At 33.4% G+C, this 16,113-nt stretch overlaps 2 protein-coding genes across 3 annotated transcripts; one reads left to right on the top strand and one right to left on the bottom strand.

Annotated features, from left to right (window-relative positions):
* The first annotated feature begins 6,216 nt into the window (after positions 1-6,216).
* Positions 6,217-8,111, top strand: LOC111783352 (LOB domain-containing protein 4-like). The gene is made up of 2 exons (XM_023664277.1): positions 6,217-6,475; positions 7,696-8,111. The coding sequence occupies exons 1-2, from the start codon at positions 6,287-6,289 to the stop codon at positions 8,026-8,028; spliced, it is 522 nt and encodes a 173-aa protein (XP_023520045.1). The 5' UTR covers positions 6,217-6,286; the 3' UTR covers positions 8,029-8,111.
* Positions 8,112-9,691: 1,580 nt separating this feature from the next.
* On the bottom strand, positions 9,692-13,234 carry LOC111783328 (putative E3 ubiquitin-protein ligase LIN-2). 2 transcript variants are annotated; one of them, XM_023664257.1, is made up of 7 exons: positions 12,189-13,234; positions 12,030-12,093; positions 11,107-11,948; positions 10,880-11,024; positions 10,554-10,808; positions 10,144-10,453; positions 9,692-10,054 (listed from the first exon to the last, which is right to left on the bottom strand). In XM_023664257.1, exons 1-7 carry the CDS (start codon positions 13,181-13,183, stop codon positions 9,882-9,884), a joined length of 2,784 nt encoding a protein of 927 aa, XP_023520025.1. In that variant the 5' UTR covers positions 13,184-13,234; the 3' UTR covers positions 9,692-9,881. The 2 variants fall into 2 exon arrangements, with proteins under 2 accessions (XP_023520025.1, XP_023520024.1); XM_023664256.1 differs by having other exon boundaries at positions 10,880-11,027.
* Positions 13,235-16,113: the final 2,879 nt, after the last annotated feature.

The following is a 16,113-nucleotide window of genomic DNA, read 5'->3' on the forward strand; positions in this document are numbered from 1 at the left end:
ATACGATAAATCAAATTATAAATAGAGAATATTAAGATATAATATCTAAGATATATTCCATAAATAATATATCTTAACAAAGGCTTTTTAGAGAATCACAAAGCAAAGTCATGAAAGGGCTCAAAGTGGACAAGAGGGTCGTGTTCCCTAATATTCATAATATTCATCATATTCAAGGGCAATTTAGTCTTTTCACTTCCCCCATATTCTAAATATTTTTCTTCAAATTCATGTTTTCAAATGGGTCATAACACAAATTTCAAAAATAAAATAACTTTTTTTTTTTTAATTTTAAAATTTGATTTCAGTTTTAAATTTATTTAGAAGTAAATAACGTGAAATTTTTTTTTTATTTTAAATGAAGTAATTAATAAATTGGGAGTTCTTATTATAAAAATAATAATAATGCTACTAAAACAAAATAAATGAACCATAAATTATCACATTATTATATATAAATTATTAATAAAAAAAAGTACTTATTTTAAAAAATTAGGACTAATTTATAAATTGATTTGTATCCAAAATTAAATTTAAAGAAAAAAAACTCAAATAATTAAAATTTGATCCCATGGGCCTAATTTCATCAAATTGGGCCGTATAAGTCTAAAAAGTTCAATTGGGCTAAGAACTCAAATCCAAAAGGTTAGGCCCAAATCCAACAAAGCCCAAACCTCAAAGAGTCCGGCCCGAAGCTAACTAAGCACAAAATTACATCATCAAATAACCCCCTTCAAAAGCTCTATAAATAGGACACCAATCCTTCCTTGAGTAAGACGACTGATAACGGCTCAGCTTCTTAGGTGTCGTGTGAAGCTGTTTTACATTTAAGATTCACTGGACTTTCCTTGTCGGGGTTATAAATTTAAGTTGATTCAGTTCCAGTTTATCTAGTTTTAAAGAACGTATAAATTAATTAAACCCATAAATTTTTTTATTTATTGATAACTCTGCCCAATCTAAATAAGCTCCTAACCAATCCAAACTGTACCGGTTGAGTTGAGTTGAGTTGATCAGGTTTTTTTTCAGGTCATCGGGTTTCTTGAAAACCCGTACTCAAATCCAGGTATTGATCTAACTTGAAATGGATGCTACAAGTATTTTTCAACATTTGTAAACTCGAGCGCAGTTTAGCAGATAATAAACAATCACCCTTTCAAAAGTCAATAGTTCAATCTTATGGTACCTCGATTGAACGCTTAAAAATTCAAAAAAGCATATCTTTTTAGTCTCGAAATTGGAAAGATATTGTCACAAGTCACGGAATGCATTTCAACAAATTAATTATAAGTTCTATTTAAATTAATCATTTTAATTATATTGAAATTTTCATAAGCTCAAGAAACCATAGGGCGTGACATTAATTATGGTTTTAAAATTAAAAATTAAAAAAAAAAAATCAAATATTGTTGCCGACATTGATGGCAAGAAACGACACAAATCATTGCTAAATTTGTTGACTTTTTTCCTTCTTTTATTTGACCTTTTTCTTTCCCTCCAAACACACAAATTCCACTTTTTCATTGCTAAGAATCAATCATTTTTTTTTTCTTTTTCTTTCCATAATCTTACATTTTCTCGAGTCGGTGAACGATAACGATAACGATAACACGAACAGTCTCTTAGTTTCTCAATAATTCTTCATGTTAAAAGAATCCCGAGCTACATTCTTCATTATACCTACGACCAGCACTGATTCTATTCAAATATTCATCGAAACATCTATCAAATTGAAATACTTATCCTGGTATCAGTAAAAAATTTGAATTTATCGACGATCGCAAAATGAAAAGGTTCAAGAATCAAATAAACAGATAAGAATTTTGACGAAAAGTAAGAAGTGGGTCCCACAATTTGATGGAACAGACATGTGATGATGAAGAAGAGAAGAGAGTAATTGTCATATTATCCCCCGACATCTTCGACTGCACACACCTAACCTAACTAACTGCTTAAGCTTTGTTGTCTTCAACTGCCAAGTCGTTCATTAGCTTCTTCCCTCCCGTCTCCCCATTATTACTGTTCCCTTAACTCTAGATTGTGTGAAAAACCAACTCAAATCAAATCATTACCGACTCATCCATCCGAGACAGTTTGACCTAATTTAATGTGTTTCATGTCGTATATTTTATAATTCTATGAACATATTTTACTCAAGTTCAAATTTTCCACCGGTATATTCATCGATTTAGAATTTTGACTTTTAAAAACATTTTGAAAAATGATAATTAAAGTCAAAGATGCTTCCTACCACCAACGGAAAAAATGTTCGTAAGATTTATTTGAATGAAATTTTTATACAATTTCGTTCGATAAAAATTGAAATATATATTTTTCACTAAAATTTTTTTTTAAAAAAAAAAACATTTCGGACCAAATTTGCAATTTTACCTTCGAATTTATTACTAAATCTAAATTTATGTTCTATGCTTCACATACAAGAAAAAATTATTGAAATCATTATTAAATATTCAAATTCATTTTCGTTCGATTTTAAATTAATTTTAAACATGTCGTTATCGTTAGATTGCCTTTATTATTATACTTTTTTACCTAACGTTATCACGATGGTTTATGATTGTGCTTAAACAATTTGAGTATGTGATTGACACAGGAATTAATAACCTAAATGGTCTATAGTATATGAATAAGGTTGGGCGTCTTATCCTAGTAACACTATTAATGTTTTGTAATTGATACAAATGATTTGATCTAAATCGTTCATACATTGACATATGAATTCACATAAGACTGGATTTAATCGTGATTTGCTTGAAGCAATTTTACGTAGGGTGGCCTCTTGGGAATCTTCTTAGAAAGCACGTGATGATAGTATTCACTCTTAGAAGCAAAAAAAGTAGATAACGAGCTCGAATTAGGTCATGCTTTATTTTGAAGTTTTAAATTCATACAAATATCGTTCTCATTTCTCTTAATTATGTTTTTTTTTTTTAATTACATTACGACAGTGCATAACAGATCTTTAACGACCCAATTTTCAATTTGAAATCTGATGATTCCGACGTTCCATTACAACATGGTCACGTTACTTTCTCTTCACTTCATCTAACATATAATTACTTCAACAAAGCATACTTTGATTTAACGTTTCTATAACTGAACCTCCAAAAAGGAATATGCATCTTATTGGTATATTTCTTAATCATCCTATCCTCAAGATTGCTCTCATTCAGATCTGATCTCAGTTCATTCATACACTCTTTTTTACTCGGGTGTCGCAAAATTCTTAAACTTTTATTTTAAATATTTATAAGATATTTTTAAAAATATAAATAAATAAATAAAACATATAATGAGAGGATATGTCTCCTTTTGTGCAAGAAAAAGATGGTGGGATTTTTAATTTAGTGTCTCCAAAACTAAAAACATAATCATTCATAAATATAACTGCCATTGACCCCTTTCATTTTGACTGCAATCTTATTTTTTACCCTTTGAGTTAAATAGTAAGTTTGATTTAATTATTATTATTAACGTCCCCTCAGCTATATTTTCAACTAAAAAATTAGATGTTCGAATCTCAACCGCTATTTGTTGTTGATCATCGGTAAAAAAATGTTTTTTAATTTCAAAAGTCAACATTGACTTTTTAAAAAAAAATAAAATCTTTTTGACTTTTTGTCGGCATCTGAAAAGAAAATTTTAAATTATAAAATATAAAGTTTAAATATAAAACACGTATTAATATGTATTTTTTAATTATGGATTTAAATTTTCAGATTAAAATTTAGTATTTTCTTTTGGAATTTATGGGATGTGACATCAAAATATTTAAGAAAATAAGAATAAAAGATATAAAGAAGGATAAAATGTTTGTAACAGAAATCGATGTGGTTGACCAAATTAATAAGTGGTGCAGTCAAAAGATGCCACGTGGATTCAGCGATCAGTCAAAGGCGCTTTATTTTAATTTAAACTTGGACCTTAGTTGAGGTTCTTTTTCACTAACCGAATACAACTCATGCAGAATCTAAACTTGTTTGACCACACACGCTGTTCGTGCGTGCATGTTCAATTGTCTGCGACCTTAACCAACTTGTCTTTGTACTAGGCTAAGGTCATTCATGTGTGTTGTTGCATCTCATCTTGTCATCTTGGTTCCCAACAACATGACTCTCATACCATGATGTCACCACAAGTCTCAAGATGTCAACGACCATTATAGTTTGTTTGATCACGTTTATCGAGAACTGACTCATGTGTTGTTTATATCATTGGTGCATCTCAAACATTCATCCATCTCAGCTCTGTTGAGGCATGAACTCCCCCTATGTCCATGCTAGGTCATTTACGAATTTTGTATCGGTTAGTGTTGTCTAAGACTGCCTTGAAAGACCCATTTCAAAGGAATTTGCATGAGAAACTTGTCTCCTAATGCTCGCCCACACTGTGACACACGTATGCCCCATAGGGGTAGCTCGCTTAAGCCATAGGGTCCAGGGATGGTGGAGAGCTGACATCAAGTCTCCCCTTATAATACATTCTGAGACATATTTTGTTTGACAAGAGTAGACATAATTTTGGCTCATATGGTCTCGTGGAGTGTCTATCAAATATCTTATTAACACCAATTTTTGTGAGCATTCATATTTCATATAGACGGAACCATGACTTCCAAGTTAAGGTCTGCGGGCCTTACATGACTCTTATTGCACCTGTCTCTAACACTCTATCGACATCATTGCCACTATCTTACTTATACCTCAGCTTGGCTTGTATGCACACTCTTCTTTATTACTATCCTTAAACTTTTTAAAAATTTAAATATTAAACTTTCCCACCATTCAAAAGTACCCGTATCGTTAGTATATAGATAAAACCGTTTACAGTACAAGAACTTTCAAACTTTCTTAAAACAAAGTTAAAGATATTAACGTTACTTTTAAAAGTTCATAGATAATGTGATATCCCACATTGGTTGGAAAGGAGAACAAAATACCCTTTATAAGAGTGTGGAAACCTTCCCTTAGCAGACACGTTTTAAAGCCCAAATAGGACAATATCTGCTAGCAGCGAACCTGGGTCATTACAAATGGGTATCAGAGCCAAACATCGAACGATGTGTCAGCCTTCTCGTTGTTCCCCACTGTTCGAGTAGACACGAGGCGGTGTGCCAATAAAGACGCTGAGTCCTAAAATGGTGGATTTGTGGAGAAAGGAACGAGTGTCAGCGAGAACGCCCGAAAGGGGTGGATTGTGATACGTGAGCGGAAGGCCGAATTTAAAAATATTTGGAATAAAGTAATCGAACGGAACTAAAAATAAAAAGAATAAAGTAATAAAGTAATCCACCGCATGCAAATACATCATAATGTTAGTGTAGAAAGAAAAAAAAAATTAAATAAAAAACAAGAAAAACAAAATCAATGTGGATGCCTAAAGCAATCACTCTAATCTAATCTAATCACATACAATCCCTCACGCCATCTTCTTTTCTTCTTCTTTCTTTCACATTAATTCAATAAGTGGGTCCCAATTGCTTTATACTTCAAATAAATAAATAAATAAATAAATATTTTTTTACCATTTTTAAAACTTTAGTAAATAAAACAATTATATTTGTTACCATCTCAACTCACTCACTGTCAGTAGATATTATCTTTTATTTAGTGTCCTCTAAAACGGTTAAGAATGAAAAATATAAACTAATTAAATATTGAAAATAAAATATACTATAGAAAGAATATTAAGATATATTCCATAAATAATATATTCTCCACTACAACATTTCCACTGGTGAGAGATTTCCACACCTGGTAAAGTATTTAATTGACGTGGGATCTCACAATATTCTTCATTTCCACTTCTTAAATATCTGTCTTACTATTAATTCTTGAAATTATTCATTGAAAAATCGTGGGAATATTTTATTTTAAGAATCTCTATTTCAATCTCCGTGAAAATAAATTAAAAAAATATTACAAGACCGAGAATTGAAATAGGATGTGAAAAGTGGACAAACCCGTCTCCGTTTGATTCCATTCCGCCGATCAATAAACATCTCTATCTACTATTTTAATTTCAATAAAAAATAAATAAAATAAAATAATTAGATTAAAAAGAAAAAGAAAGAAGGTGGGCCCCACTAAAAGATCATGTTTTCTCTTTTACTTTTGTGGTCGAGGCGTTTGGTATGGAGAGTATATATATATATATATATATATCTATATATATAGAGAGAGAGAGAGAGTTCAGGAGAGGCGGAGTGTCCAGGCAGAGAGAGAGAGAGAGAGAGAGAGAGAGAGGACACGTGGCAGCGAGAGAGATGAAGACAGAGAATGGGCTGAGAAAACAAGGGGGCGGAGGAGCAGCGCCATGCGCAGCATGCAAGCTGCTGAGAAGAAGGTGCGGCGAGGAATGCGTATTCGCGCCATACTTCCCCGCGGACCAACCCCATAAGTTCGCCAATGTCCACAAGGTCTTCGGCGCTAGCAACGTCAACAAAATGCTCCAGGTTCCTTAACTCGATCACCTTTTTCTTTTCTTTTACTCGAACCTCCGACCTCTAAATCGAGACCCAAATTGGGCTATCTCGAGCCGTGTGTGAACACGGGTTATAAACTATTCCGTCTTTTAAAGAACATGTCAAAAGGTGAATTATGAAATTTGAATTTCTATGTTTATATTAAAACACTGTAAGAACTTTAGAATATGTAACTTTATTGGAAACATTATAATGAAAATGTTGACTAATTTAGGTTAGGTTATAATCAATTATTTTCAAAAGAATCTTTTTTTTTTTAATTAATTAATTAATTTTAAAGGAAATAAAATGGTTCTTTCAGACCGTTAATAAATTAATTAAATATTGATGTGGAAAATATAAAAAGAATATCTTTGAATTTAAGGAAAAAACAAATATACATATTCAAACAACTCTTTGAAAAAAGAGATTTTATAGTTTCTATGTTGACCCAACAAATTCATTAAATTACAAAACTGGCCCAAATCTTACTTAAATTTGTAAACATGCCCTTAGGGATCATATGTTCTAAGAGTCCGATCAATTCAGACTACCTAACTCAAACCATAAAATTGACTTGGGTTGAATGTTCGAAAAATCGAACAATTTTATGTCAGTTTACGGGTTGACTTTTTTTGGTCGGGCAACCCGGAAATAGGGTTACAATTCATCCCAGAGTTGGATTGAGCTAACCTAGAGTACCGACAACTCAATCCAACTTAACCTAGAGTTGGGTTTGCTATGAACTTTGTTCCAGTTGCTCGGATCACCAATCTAAACAACCCCAAATTTCAGGTTGGTCTAAAAAAATTCTCCGACCCGACCTAACCCAATAATATACCCGTTAAATAACAAATAAAAAACATATATTTAAGCTAAAAAAAGGAGGGAAATTATGTTTTTTTGTGGACTTTTTGGTTAATTTTGGGGACCCACTAATCCCATTTGCTTCTTTGGATGGAGACAACCATCAAATAAAGACCAAATTAGAAACCACCAAACCATCCTTTATTAACTAAATAACAAAAATATTGCACAAAAAAGTTTAAAAAAAAATTAATAAGAAGTTTCTATAATTAAAAAATAAGATAGTGGTCGAACTTTAGGTTAAAAAACTCCGCACCTAGCTCGGACAAAATCTCGACAAAACAAAGTTCAACCTAATATTTTCTTTTTGTCGGGAAAAAAGATTGACGTAGTAAATATTACAGGAGTTGCCACTTCACCAGCGAGGAGATGCAGTGAGCAGTTTAGTATATGAAGCGAACGCTAGAGTGCGCGACCCGGTCTATGGGTGTGTGGGAGCGATATCGTCTCTACAGCAGCAGATAGACAGCCTCCAAACTCAGCTGGCTCTGGCTCAAGCTGAGGTTGTGCACCTAAGGGTGCGACAGACAGCATCATTTTCAAACTATGGGCTAAGCCCAACAAGCCCAGGTAACAGTGGGTCACCCTCATCCAGGCTCATGGGCTCACAATCCTCCAGGCCCATGTTTGAGATGGATATGGTTGTGGACCAGGCCATGGGGGACTCAGTGTGGTGATTATAATATTATTATTTACCCAAAATCCCATTTACTTGGAGATTTAGTTAGTTTTTTTTTTTTTTTTTTTTTTTTTTTTTTTTTTTTTTNTCAATTTGGCTTTCATTGGGTTGTTGGCCATTTGCTATCTTCTATACTACTTACTTACAACTTTCGTGTATGCCGACCTGAGCTCAGCTCAAGCAGTCAGGTAATATCTTCCTTTTCGGGACGTAGGATTGAACCTATTTATAATATTCTACTTTTAAGAAACTCGTATATAATATATTATCGTTATGTTATATTGTCGTGATGAACGACTTTATTCTTTGATATTGTTGACGAGTCTGTGTCGATTATTTTTACCCAAATAAATTAAAAGTATATAATCTTTTTAATAGGTAATTAAAAAAATATTTGAGAAAATTAGCGATTGAGGTAAAAACCAAGTATTTAAAAAAATATATATTGAAAGGCATAGCCAACGGCTATAAAATCGAGACCTTACGTTGAGTATCGTCTTGGAGGCCACATTTTCCATTGCCTATTCTTGCATTGTTTAAGCCGTTCATCTTCGGTGTTGGTAAGTATCTTACCTTTTGATCTCAGTTTGATTTTGGTTTCTGAAGTGTTTTGTTAAGAATGAGAAATAGAATTGAGATCGAGAGTTCAATTTTCATTGATATTCAAAATAATATCTAAAATAATGAAAATATAAACTAATTAAATCTTGAGAATAAAATAAAATATATAAAGTAATTATACAAATATCTAAGATATATTTCATAATTAATTATTATAATATATTCTCTAAATATTATATCTTAATATGTTCTTGTTCGTTTTCAATTTAACCATCGCAATGATGCATTGTCTTTGTTCACTACACTGTTGTCTGTGTAGGAGTGTCTTGGAGAAGTAGTCAATGCAATAGGACGTTGGATGCACGGTTTTTAACTGTAGCTGCCGAGGAAAGGTTTCCTCACAATGTGAGAGCGTCGATGGTTTACACACACTACGAGAACAGTAGCACATGATCATTAGTTGGTTGTAGAGATCTTGTGTTGCTTGGATGTCACATGCAAACGACCATCGAGAGATCGCCGTGAAGGGGTTGTGCACGTAATTGCGTTGAGGTTTGACGCTCAGTTTGCGCTGTGTTCAAGTCTCTGCATTGAAAGTTTGGGTTCAGCCACTCCAATTTTGATCGGTGACGTTTGAAATGGAGGCGTGGCGGTTGAAATTATCGAGAATTTCGACGAGCTACCAGAATTCGCGCATTTTTCAATGACGGTGTCGGATTTGTCTCATCTCTCTGTACTTCTATAATCACTCATCTCTTGCCTTGTACTGCATTCCACCCCGATAGAAACTTCCCACTCAGTCTAAGCCTACCGCTAGCCGATATTATTCTTTTTTGATTTTTTCTTTCGAGTTTTTTCTTAAAATTTTTAAAATGCGTTTGCTAGAAAGAGGTTTCCACACCCTTATAAAAAAATGTTTTGTTCTCCTCTCCAACTGACGTGAGATCTCACAATCCACCTCCTTCGAGGCCCAGCATCCTCGCTGGTCCGCGTTCCACTCTCCAATCGATGTGGGATCTCACAATACACCCCCTTTAGGGCCCGGCGTCCTCGCTAACACTCGTTACTCTCTCCAATCGATGTGGAATTTCACATGCTACTTCCAAAACAACCCATCCCCGGTTGATAGCATTTCAAACTTACTCATGTTTTTAACATCAACAATGGGGTGTCTGCATTACACTTTTCTATTTACGAAAGGATAGGAGATCGTAAATGTAACTAGATATTACACGTAAAAGCTCGAAACGAAATAATCAATTGAATAGCGAAAACGAAGAGGAACCTCAATTACATTCTTGTGCTTCTTTGAGTGTATGAATTCTTTTGCTCGGTATCATACCGATGCATCGATCCGCTTTTAACGATCGAGATTAGCTCCTCCGCTGTCCATGTCACTAGAGAAAGATTTTCAAGATGATCTCGAGCTTCTTCGTCGAACAACCCGAAGATATGCTTGCATTCTATACACAGTTTGTCCAAGCCAACAAAAGAAAAGTGAAGATATATTGGTCATATTTTGATTGAAAATGCAGAGTAAAAGAACTCTTACCTGTATACTTGATGAGATTAAGCAACGTATACGATGCAAGAACTCGATCCTCGACATCTTTGTCGTAATTCAAGTACTTTATCAAGGACGGTACTAGAATCGAAGGTGCCATCGAACATAACTTTTCATCTCTAATAACGAACAGGTATCTACTCATCCACGAAACCGTTACAAGACTTGCTTTCGCAAGACGTGGGATACCGTTCGTCATCGACGTCGAAAGGGCAGATAATAAACTCTTATGTCCATGGTTAAAGAACACAGTTGATGCTTTCAGCTGCCAATTCACCAGATCTTCTTCCTCTTCATACTAATCATTTAAAGTGTTTAGACCAATACGAGAATCTAACTACTAAACGAATCGTTGTCGAGTAAAGATAACAGTCTACGAGATTCGACACGAAGCTTACCGATTGCACGAGATCATCGTACACATGCCTGCTGCTGTAGGATGAATCCCCGGAGTTCGTTTCGAAACCTGCTTGTTGTAGAAGCCAAATTTCTGGACATGGTTCTCCAGTACACGAAAACCGACCTCCCAAAATCAAGAGAGCTCTAGCGAGATTTTCCGATGTCTTTTCTCGAGATATTTGAGAGTTCAACGCGGTTATGATCGTCACGATGGCCTCTTCTCTGAATATGCTGCAGCAATTGAGTGGATCATCCTGCAATGTGACTGCAACATCATGTGGGAACCATTCAAAATATGTAAAAAGCAATCAAAACTCTGAAATACCATGAGATCAAGCTGCAATAGTATTGTTGCAACTAAAGGCTGCTCCTCGGGACGAGCTCGGTGAAGATCAACCGACAATATGTTCATGATGCTCGAGCCATTCGATCGTTCTTTAAGTTCATCCAGAAGTTTAGTGATCCTTGTTCTTCTTTTGTTAAATGATTCAAGATGAGCTACTATGAATTCAACATAAAACCAAGCAAGCAAGAACAAAAAACATTGCATACCGGCTAAGGCAGAGTAGCTCCACAAGTAAAGCTAGGCCACACCTATCAGAGTTCTTGTTGCTTTCATGAACAACAAGCTCAAGAAGTGCAGCCTTGTTCAGATTCTCAGCCAAGTAGTTTCGACAGGTTCCATCAGCTCGGATGCAGCACGAAATCATCGAAACGGTGTTCTTCCTTTCTTCAATCTCACCGTTCTCTAACGTTCTCAGCAGCAGGCTTAATCCACCAAGAGCAATCAAGTGTCTACCATTCTCTAAGTTTCTATCTTCATCAAACCCTTTAAGGAGTTGATCTAGAAGGTAAAACGCTGCTTCATATGGCGCGCACCGAACCGAGAATAGCATCTGTAACGACCCTCCGAACTCCAAAACTCTAAGAACTAATGGTAACCATTCGACCGAAATCATCTGTTTAGCTTGTGGCTTTGATAAGTAAAGTAAAATGGATGCTTTAAGGAAAAGGCTGCTACTCTTCAAGAGTTTAAGAAACACTTGCAGCTGTGGATCAGAGTTCAATATCATTAACCGAATAGCCTCACTCCTTGCAGCAAGTTCTGCTAAAATTGATATCACTAATTCTAAAATCTCATCATCATTGGAAGCTAACAAGACTTCCAACATTCCCTCGACGAACGGGGGCGTCGATAAGGCAACCTCGATGGTTGTGTCACCATCGACATCCAACCAAGCTTTGCTTACGACACGAATGGCTATCTCGCACTCGCTCAAGATATCAGAGGAGCAAATTGTGGATATGGCCTTGCAAAGCTCATTGGAAAGAAGATGGTTTGTTTCTAAGTTTCGAAAATAATCAGATTTTTTTACAGTCTCGTGGTGTTCATCCTGCAGAAACAGTTCATTTAGATGTTCTTAACGAAGCTAACAAAATGATATCATTTGAAGATGGAGATAAGAGTTACAGACATGAACAGAAGCAATCTTTTCTGCTAATTGCTGGTCAAGATTTGGACCAAAAACAGCATGATATCTATCATCATCAACAAAACAGCCATGAAACATAACAAAAACGCATTAAGAACCTTCATCAAATAATGCAAAGAAACATAATCTTGAAGAACTTACAGATTCTTATTGTTGGAAGAATCCAACGATTTTCTCGATGCCCTTTTAATGGATTGTGAAGGTAAAGGCACCAAAGGAACATGAGGAGCTTTGGCTCCATCATTGAGCTGCTGTTCATAATACAAAGCAAATTTAAGAGTTCCCCTGTTCATATGATCATTATAGAGCTTACTCAACGCCTTGATTTTCCTGTCATTGGACATAAATTCCAGCTCCTGATTGTACCAAACCTTCAAATGGAGGAGATGGGGAAGAAAAAAATGCTCCCAAAGCTCAGGCAGAAGATGGGTTCGAGCAAAAAATGGGGAATCAGTGAACACTTGAAGAACATGCTTAGCAGAAACCTTCTCATTCTTTTCAATCTTGTAAACAATCGCTAAATAGAGGTGAGCACAAGCAGAGAGATGAGATTGAGCACAATTTTTCGATTTCTTGGAGGAATTCAACGAAGAAATCACCGTATTGAAAAACCCTAAGGAACTCCTCGATGCTTTAACTCTCAATTCCCTTTCATTCCCATGTCGTTCTTCAATCAATCTATCAACACTCTTCATACCCATCTCAAAATTACTGCAAACCCCACTCTCCATACCCCCATTTCGTAGCAAACATGAACTACAGATTTTCCTCACCATTTCTCTAAATTTATCGTCCTTCGAGTACCGACCCACATAGCCACTAAGAATCGAAACCACAGATCGTATAGAGATTTCATCAATGGCAGACGCCTCCATTGATTTACAGAGCAAGGTCTCCGAGATCGAACCCAATCGATTCGAGGAATATAATGAAAACCCATCTCGCATAATAGATTTCTCAACCTTTTTCTTTGAAGAATCGGTGATTTTCTTGTCGTGGCATATGTATATGGGCAATGTTATAGAATCATCTGGGGCTGCCCTGCTTCTTGCTTTGGAGCTTGAGTGTTTTTGAGCTCTGGAGAAATCGCTGCCCTCGATTCCTTCTTGAGTGAGTAATTCTTTCAGAGACGCCATTGTTTTGGAGGTTGAAGAAGAAGAAGAAGAAGAAGAAGAAGAAGAAGAAGAAGAATTGTGTGCGGAAAACTGAAGCGGGAGAAGAAGAGAAGGAAATCGATCGGCCAATCCATTTCGACCGGCTGGATGGTTCGAACCGGGCGGTTCAATTTGATGACCGTTAATGACAAGTTTAACGGGGCCCACTAGTGAATTTGGAAAAATAAACAAAAATCCATTTTTTTTTAATAATAAATTATTTTTGTTTTCGCAAATAATTAAAAGAAAATGGAAAAGGTGACGTGGACTTGAAGTGGAGCAATGACAAAATGATTTTGTAAGTGAAGTAAGGGATCCACGTGAACTCATACATCAAGATCGTGACGTGTCGCCACGTGGCATGAAATTACTTCTCATTATATAGAATATTTGTCTTATGTCTGTATAATATAATAATAATAATAATCAACATTTAATGTCCATATTCTGACAAAAAATAAATAAATAAATAAAACCAAATATTATAAATTATTTAATTTTTTGAGTATTTTACATTTTTCATCCTTTGAAAATAATTAATATTTTATTGTTAAAATATGAAATATTAATTTAAATAAAATTTTAGTTAAAATTACAATTTTATCTCTAATCCTTCGACTTAATGTGAAAGAGGGGTTTGAATTTTTTTTTTTTTTTTTAAATATCAAATAAATCTTTAAATTTTAATTTTTTTAAAAAAACTTAAAAGGTATTTAATAATTATTTATTGATTTTTTTTTTATCTAATAACTATCTAAAATTTTAATCTTTTATCTGATTTTCACATATTTAACATTTTTTAAAACTCATAAACCAATTTTATATTTAAGATATTTGTTAACTTTAAATAAAATTTGAAATTTGAAATCTTATATGATAATTTTAAAGTTTAAAATTTTAATAAATACTTAAATTAAAAAAAAAATTAATGACCAATTATATATTTTTTAAATTTAAAAACTTATAATATATATTTTTTGGCGTCATAAATAATCAACTTTATTAATTGTTTTTATTTTCAAATTGATGGCAGATATTATCATCCTTGGGTTTTCCCATTTCACTTCTTTCTTCGGCCAATATGGGATCTTACAATTCATCCTCTTTTTTGGGGCCAACATCCTTGTTGGCACACCACATGATGTTTAGCTCGGAAACATTTGCAGCCGTCCAAGTTCACTGCTAGTAGATATTGTCTTCTTTCAACTTTCTCTTATGGGCTTCCTCCCAATGTTTTAAAATGTGTGTAGATGTTTCCACACCTGATATGGGATCTCACAGATAAAAAACGACCCTAAAAGAATGAAAATGTGAGAAAATAAACATAAAAATATAGTTAAAAATAAAATGAGACTCATTTTAACCTAATAATAACCCAACATTTTGGAGTAAGACAATATTTAAGCTTCCTTATATTAATTTACAACCAAACCAAGCAAAGGCATGTATTAATTTGCAAAAGGTACACCCAAAATTGCACAAACAATGGTAGGGTAGAGTGCCCTACAACCTCAAATAAACACAAAGGTGGACCATAATAAGGGTCCTACATTCTAAAGCCTCATGACCTATATAACTAGGTCTCTCATCTCCAAGATCTACGGTACGTGATCTTCACTATAATGAATGGTACGAATCCCAACACATAATGAAGTAGGAGATGTTCATATGATTCGAGAATTCAACAAATTCGGATTATTCCCCTCAAACAATAAAGATTTTTTCGATTTGGGCTGGGTTGAATTTTTGAAATATCAAAAAATTCAAGTCGGTTCGTCAGTTGACATTTATTTGTTGGGTCAACCCGAAATTAGAGTTACAACCTAACCTTATCTACCCTAGCTCTAAAATTATTATGAACGTTACAAATATTTAATATTAGTAATCGATGCATTATGACTCGTAATTAGTTTACATGAGATGAGAGGATAGGGTATTGATTAACGAACCAGGCCCAAGTGTTCTAAATAGAAGCCCAGGCCCAAGTATCAACTTTGTTGTTTGTAGAAGTCAGGCCCATGCTTTATGGCCTTTCAAAATATATATATATATATCACTTATGAAAATATTTTTAAAATATTAATTACCTAATAAATATAAAAAAAATTGAGAGATCTATTAGAAAAAAAAATATATGGTTAAAATTTTTATTTTCTTTAATTTATAGACGAATAAGGTTCAAAACAACGTTCGGAGTGTTTTACCATTAAATTTATGGACGAAAAATGTAAATTTTTAACCTAAGGTAAAAATAAATTATATTATACTTGAACAACAATTAAAAAATTCTATCATATCCATAGGAATTAATGTTTTTTTATTTAATATAAGTAAAAATAAAAAAAAAATAAAAAATTTAAGCTGGTTTTTTAAATATTTTAAAAATAAATTTTTTATTAAAAAAAATTGAGACTTTGATGAGTATTTTTTATAATTTAACCTAAAACTAATATCTTTTTTAAACCAATGAAAATTAAGTATTTTTTTATTTATAATCATTTAAATGATTTTTTTAATTGAAAATTAAGTATTTATTTATTAATTAATCTAATTGGATTACTTAAAAAACTAAATAGGAATGAATTTTTTTAAAAAAATTAACAAAAAAAAAATTATAATAGGAGACGACTGAGTAATTTCTTAGAGTGCGCGTGCACTGCACGCTCCTTTTTTTTATTTTTAATTCCTTTTTCCAATGCTAACACGTTGCGTTGTCCATGACAAGTGTGAACGGTCAACAAAAAAACTGCACACGTCATCTTTTTCAATGACTTCATCTCTATCTTTTTATTTTATTATTATTTCCAATTTTGTAATATTTATAATTTTTTTTAATATATTAAACTATAAATAATTTCTCTATATTAATTATATATATATATATATATATATATATATTTTTTTTTTTTTTT

The sequence above is a fragment of the Cucurbita pepo genome, chromosome LG20 (assembly GCF_002806865.2).
Source record: "Cucurbita pepo subsp. pepo cultivar mu-cu-16 chromosome LG20, ASM280686v2, whole genome shotgun sequence".
NCBI classification, from domain to species: Eukaryota; Viridiplantae; Streptophyta; class Magnoliopsida; order Cucurbitales; family Cucurbitaceae; genus Cucurbita; species Cucurbita pepo.

Bases quoted from the DNA above. Each gene is read 5' to 3' on its own strand.
- LOC111783352 (XM_023664277.1), top strand. From the start codon at position 6,287: ATGAAGACAGAGAATGGGCTGAGAAAACAAGGGGGCGGAGGAGCAGCG. The intron at 6,476-7,695 runs GTTCCTTAACTC...TAAATATTACAG, and splicing joins ACGTCAACAAAATGCTCCAG to GAGTTGCCACTTCACCAGCG.
- LOC111783328 (XM_023664256.1), bottom strand. From the start codon at position 13,183: ATGGCGTCTCTGAAAGAATTACTCACTCAAGAAGGAATCGAGGGCAGC. The intron at 12,094-12,188 runs GTAAGTTCTTCA...TGATGATGATAG, and splicing joins TCTTCCAACAATAAGAATCT to ATATCATGCTGTTTTTGGTC. The intron at 10,454-10,553 runs GTAAGCTTCGTG...TTAAATGATTAG, and splicing joins ACGATGATCTCGTGCAATCG to TATGAAGAGGAAGAAGATCT.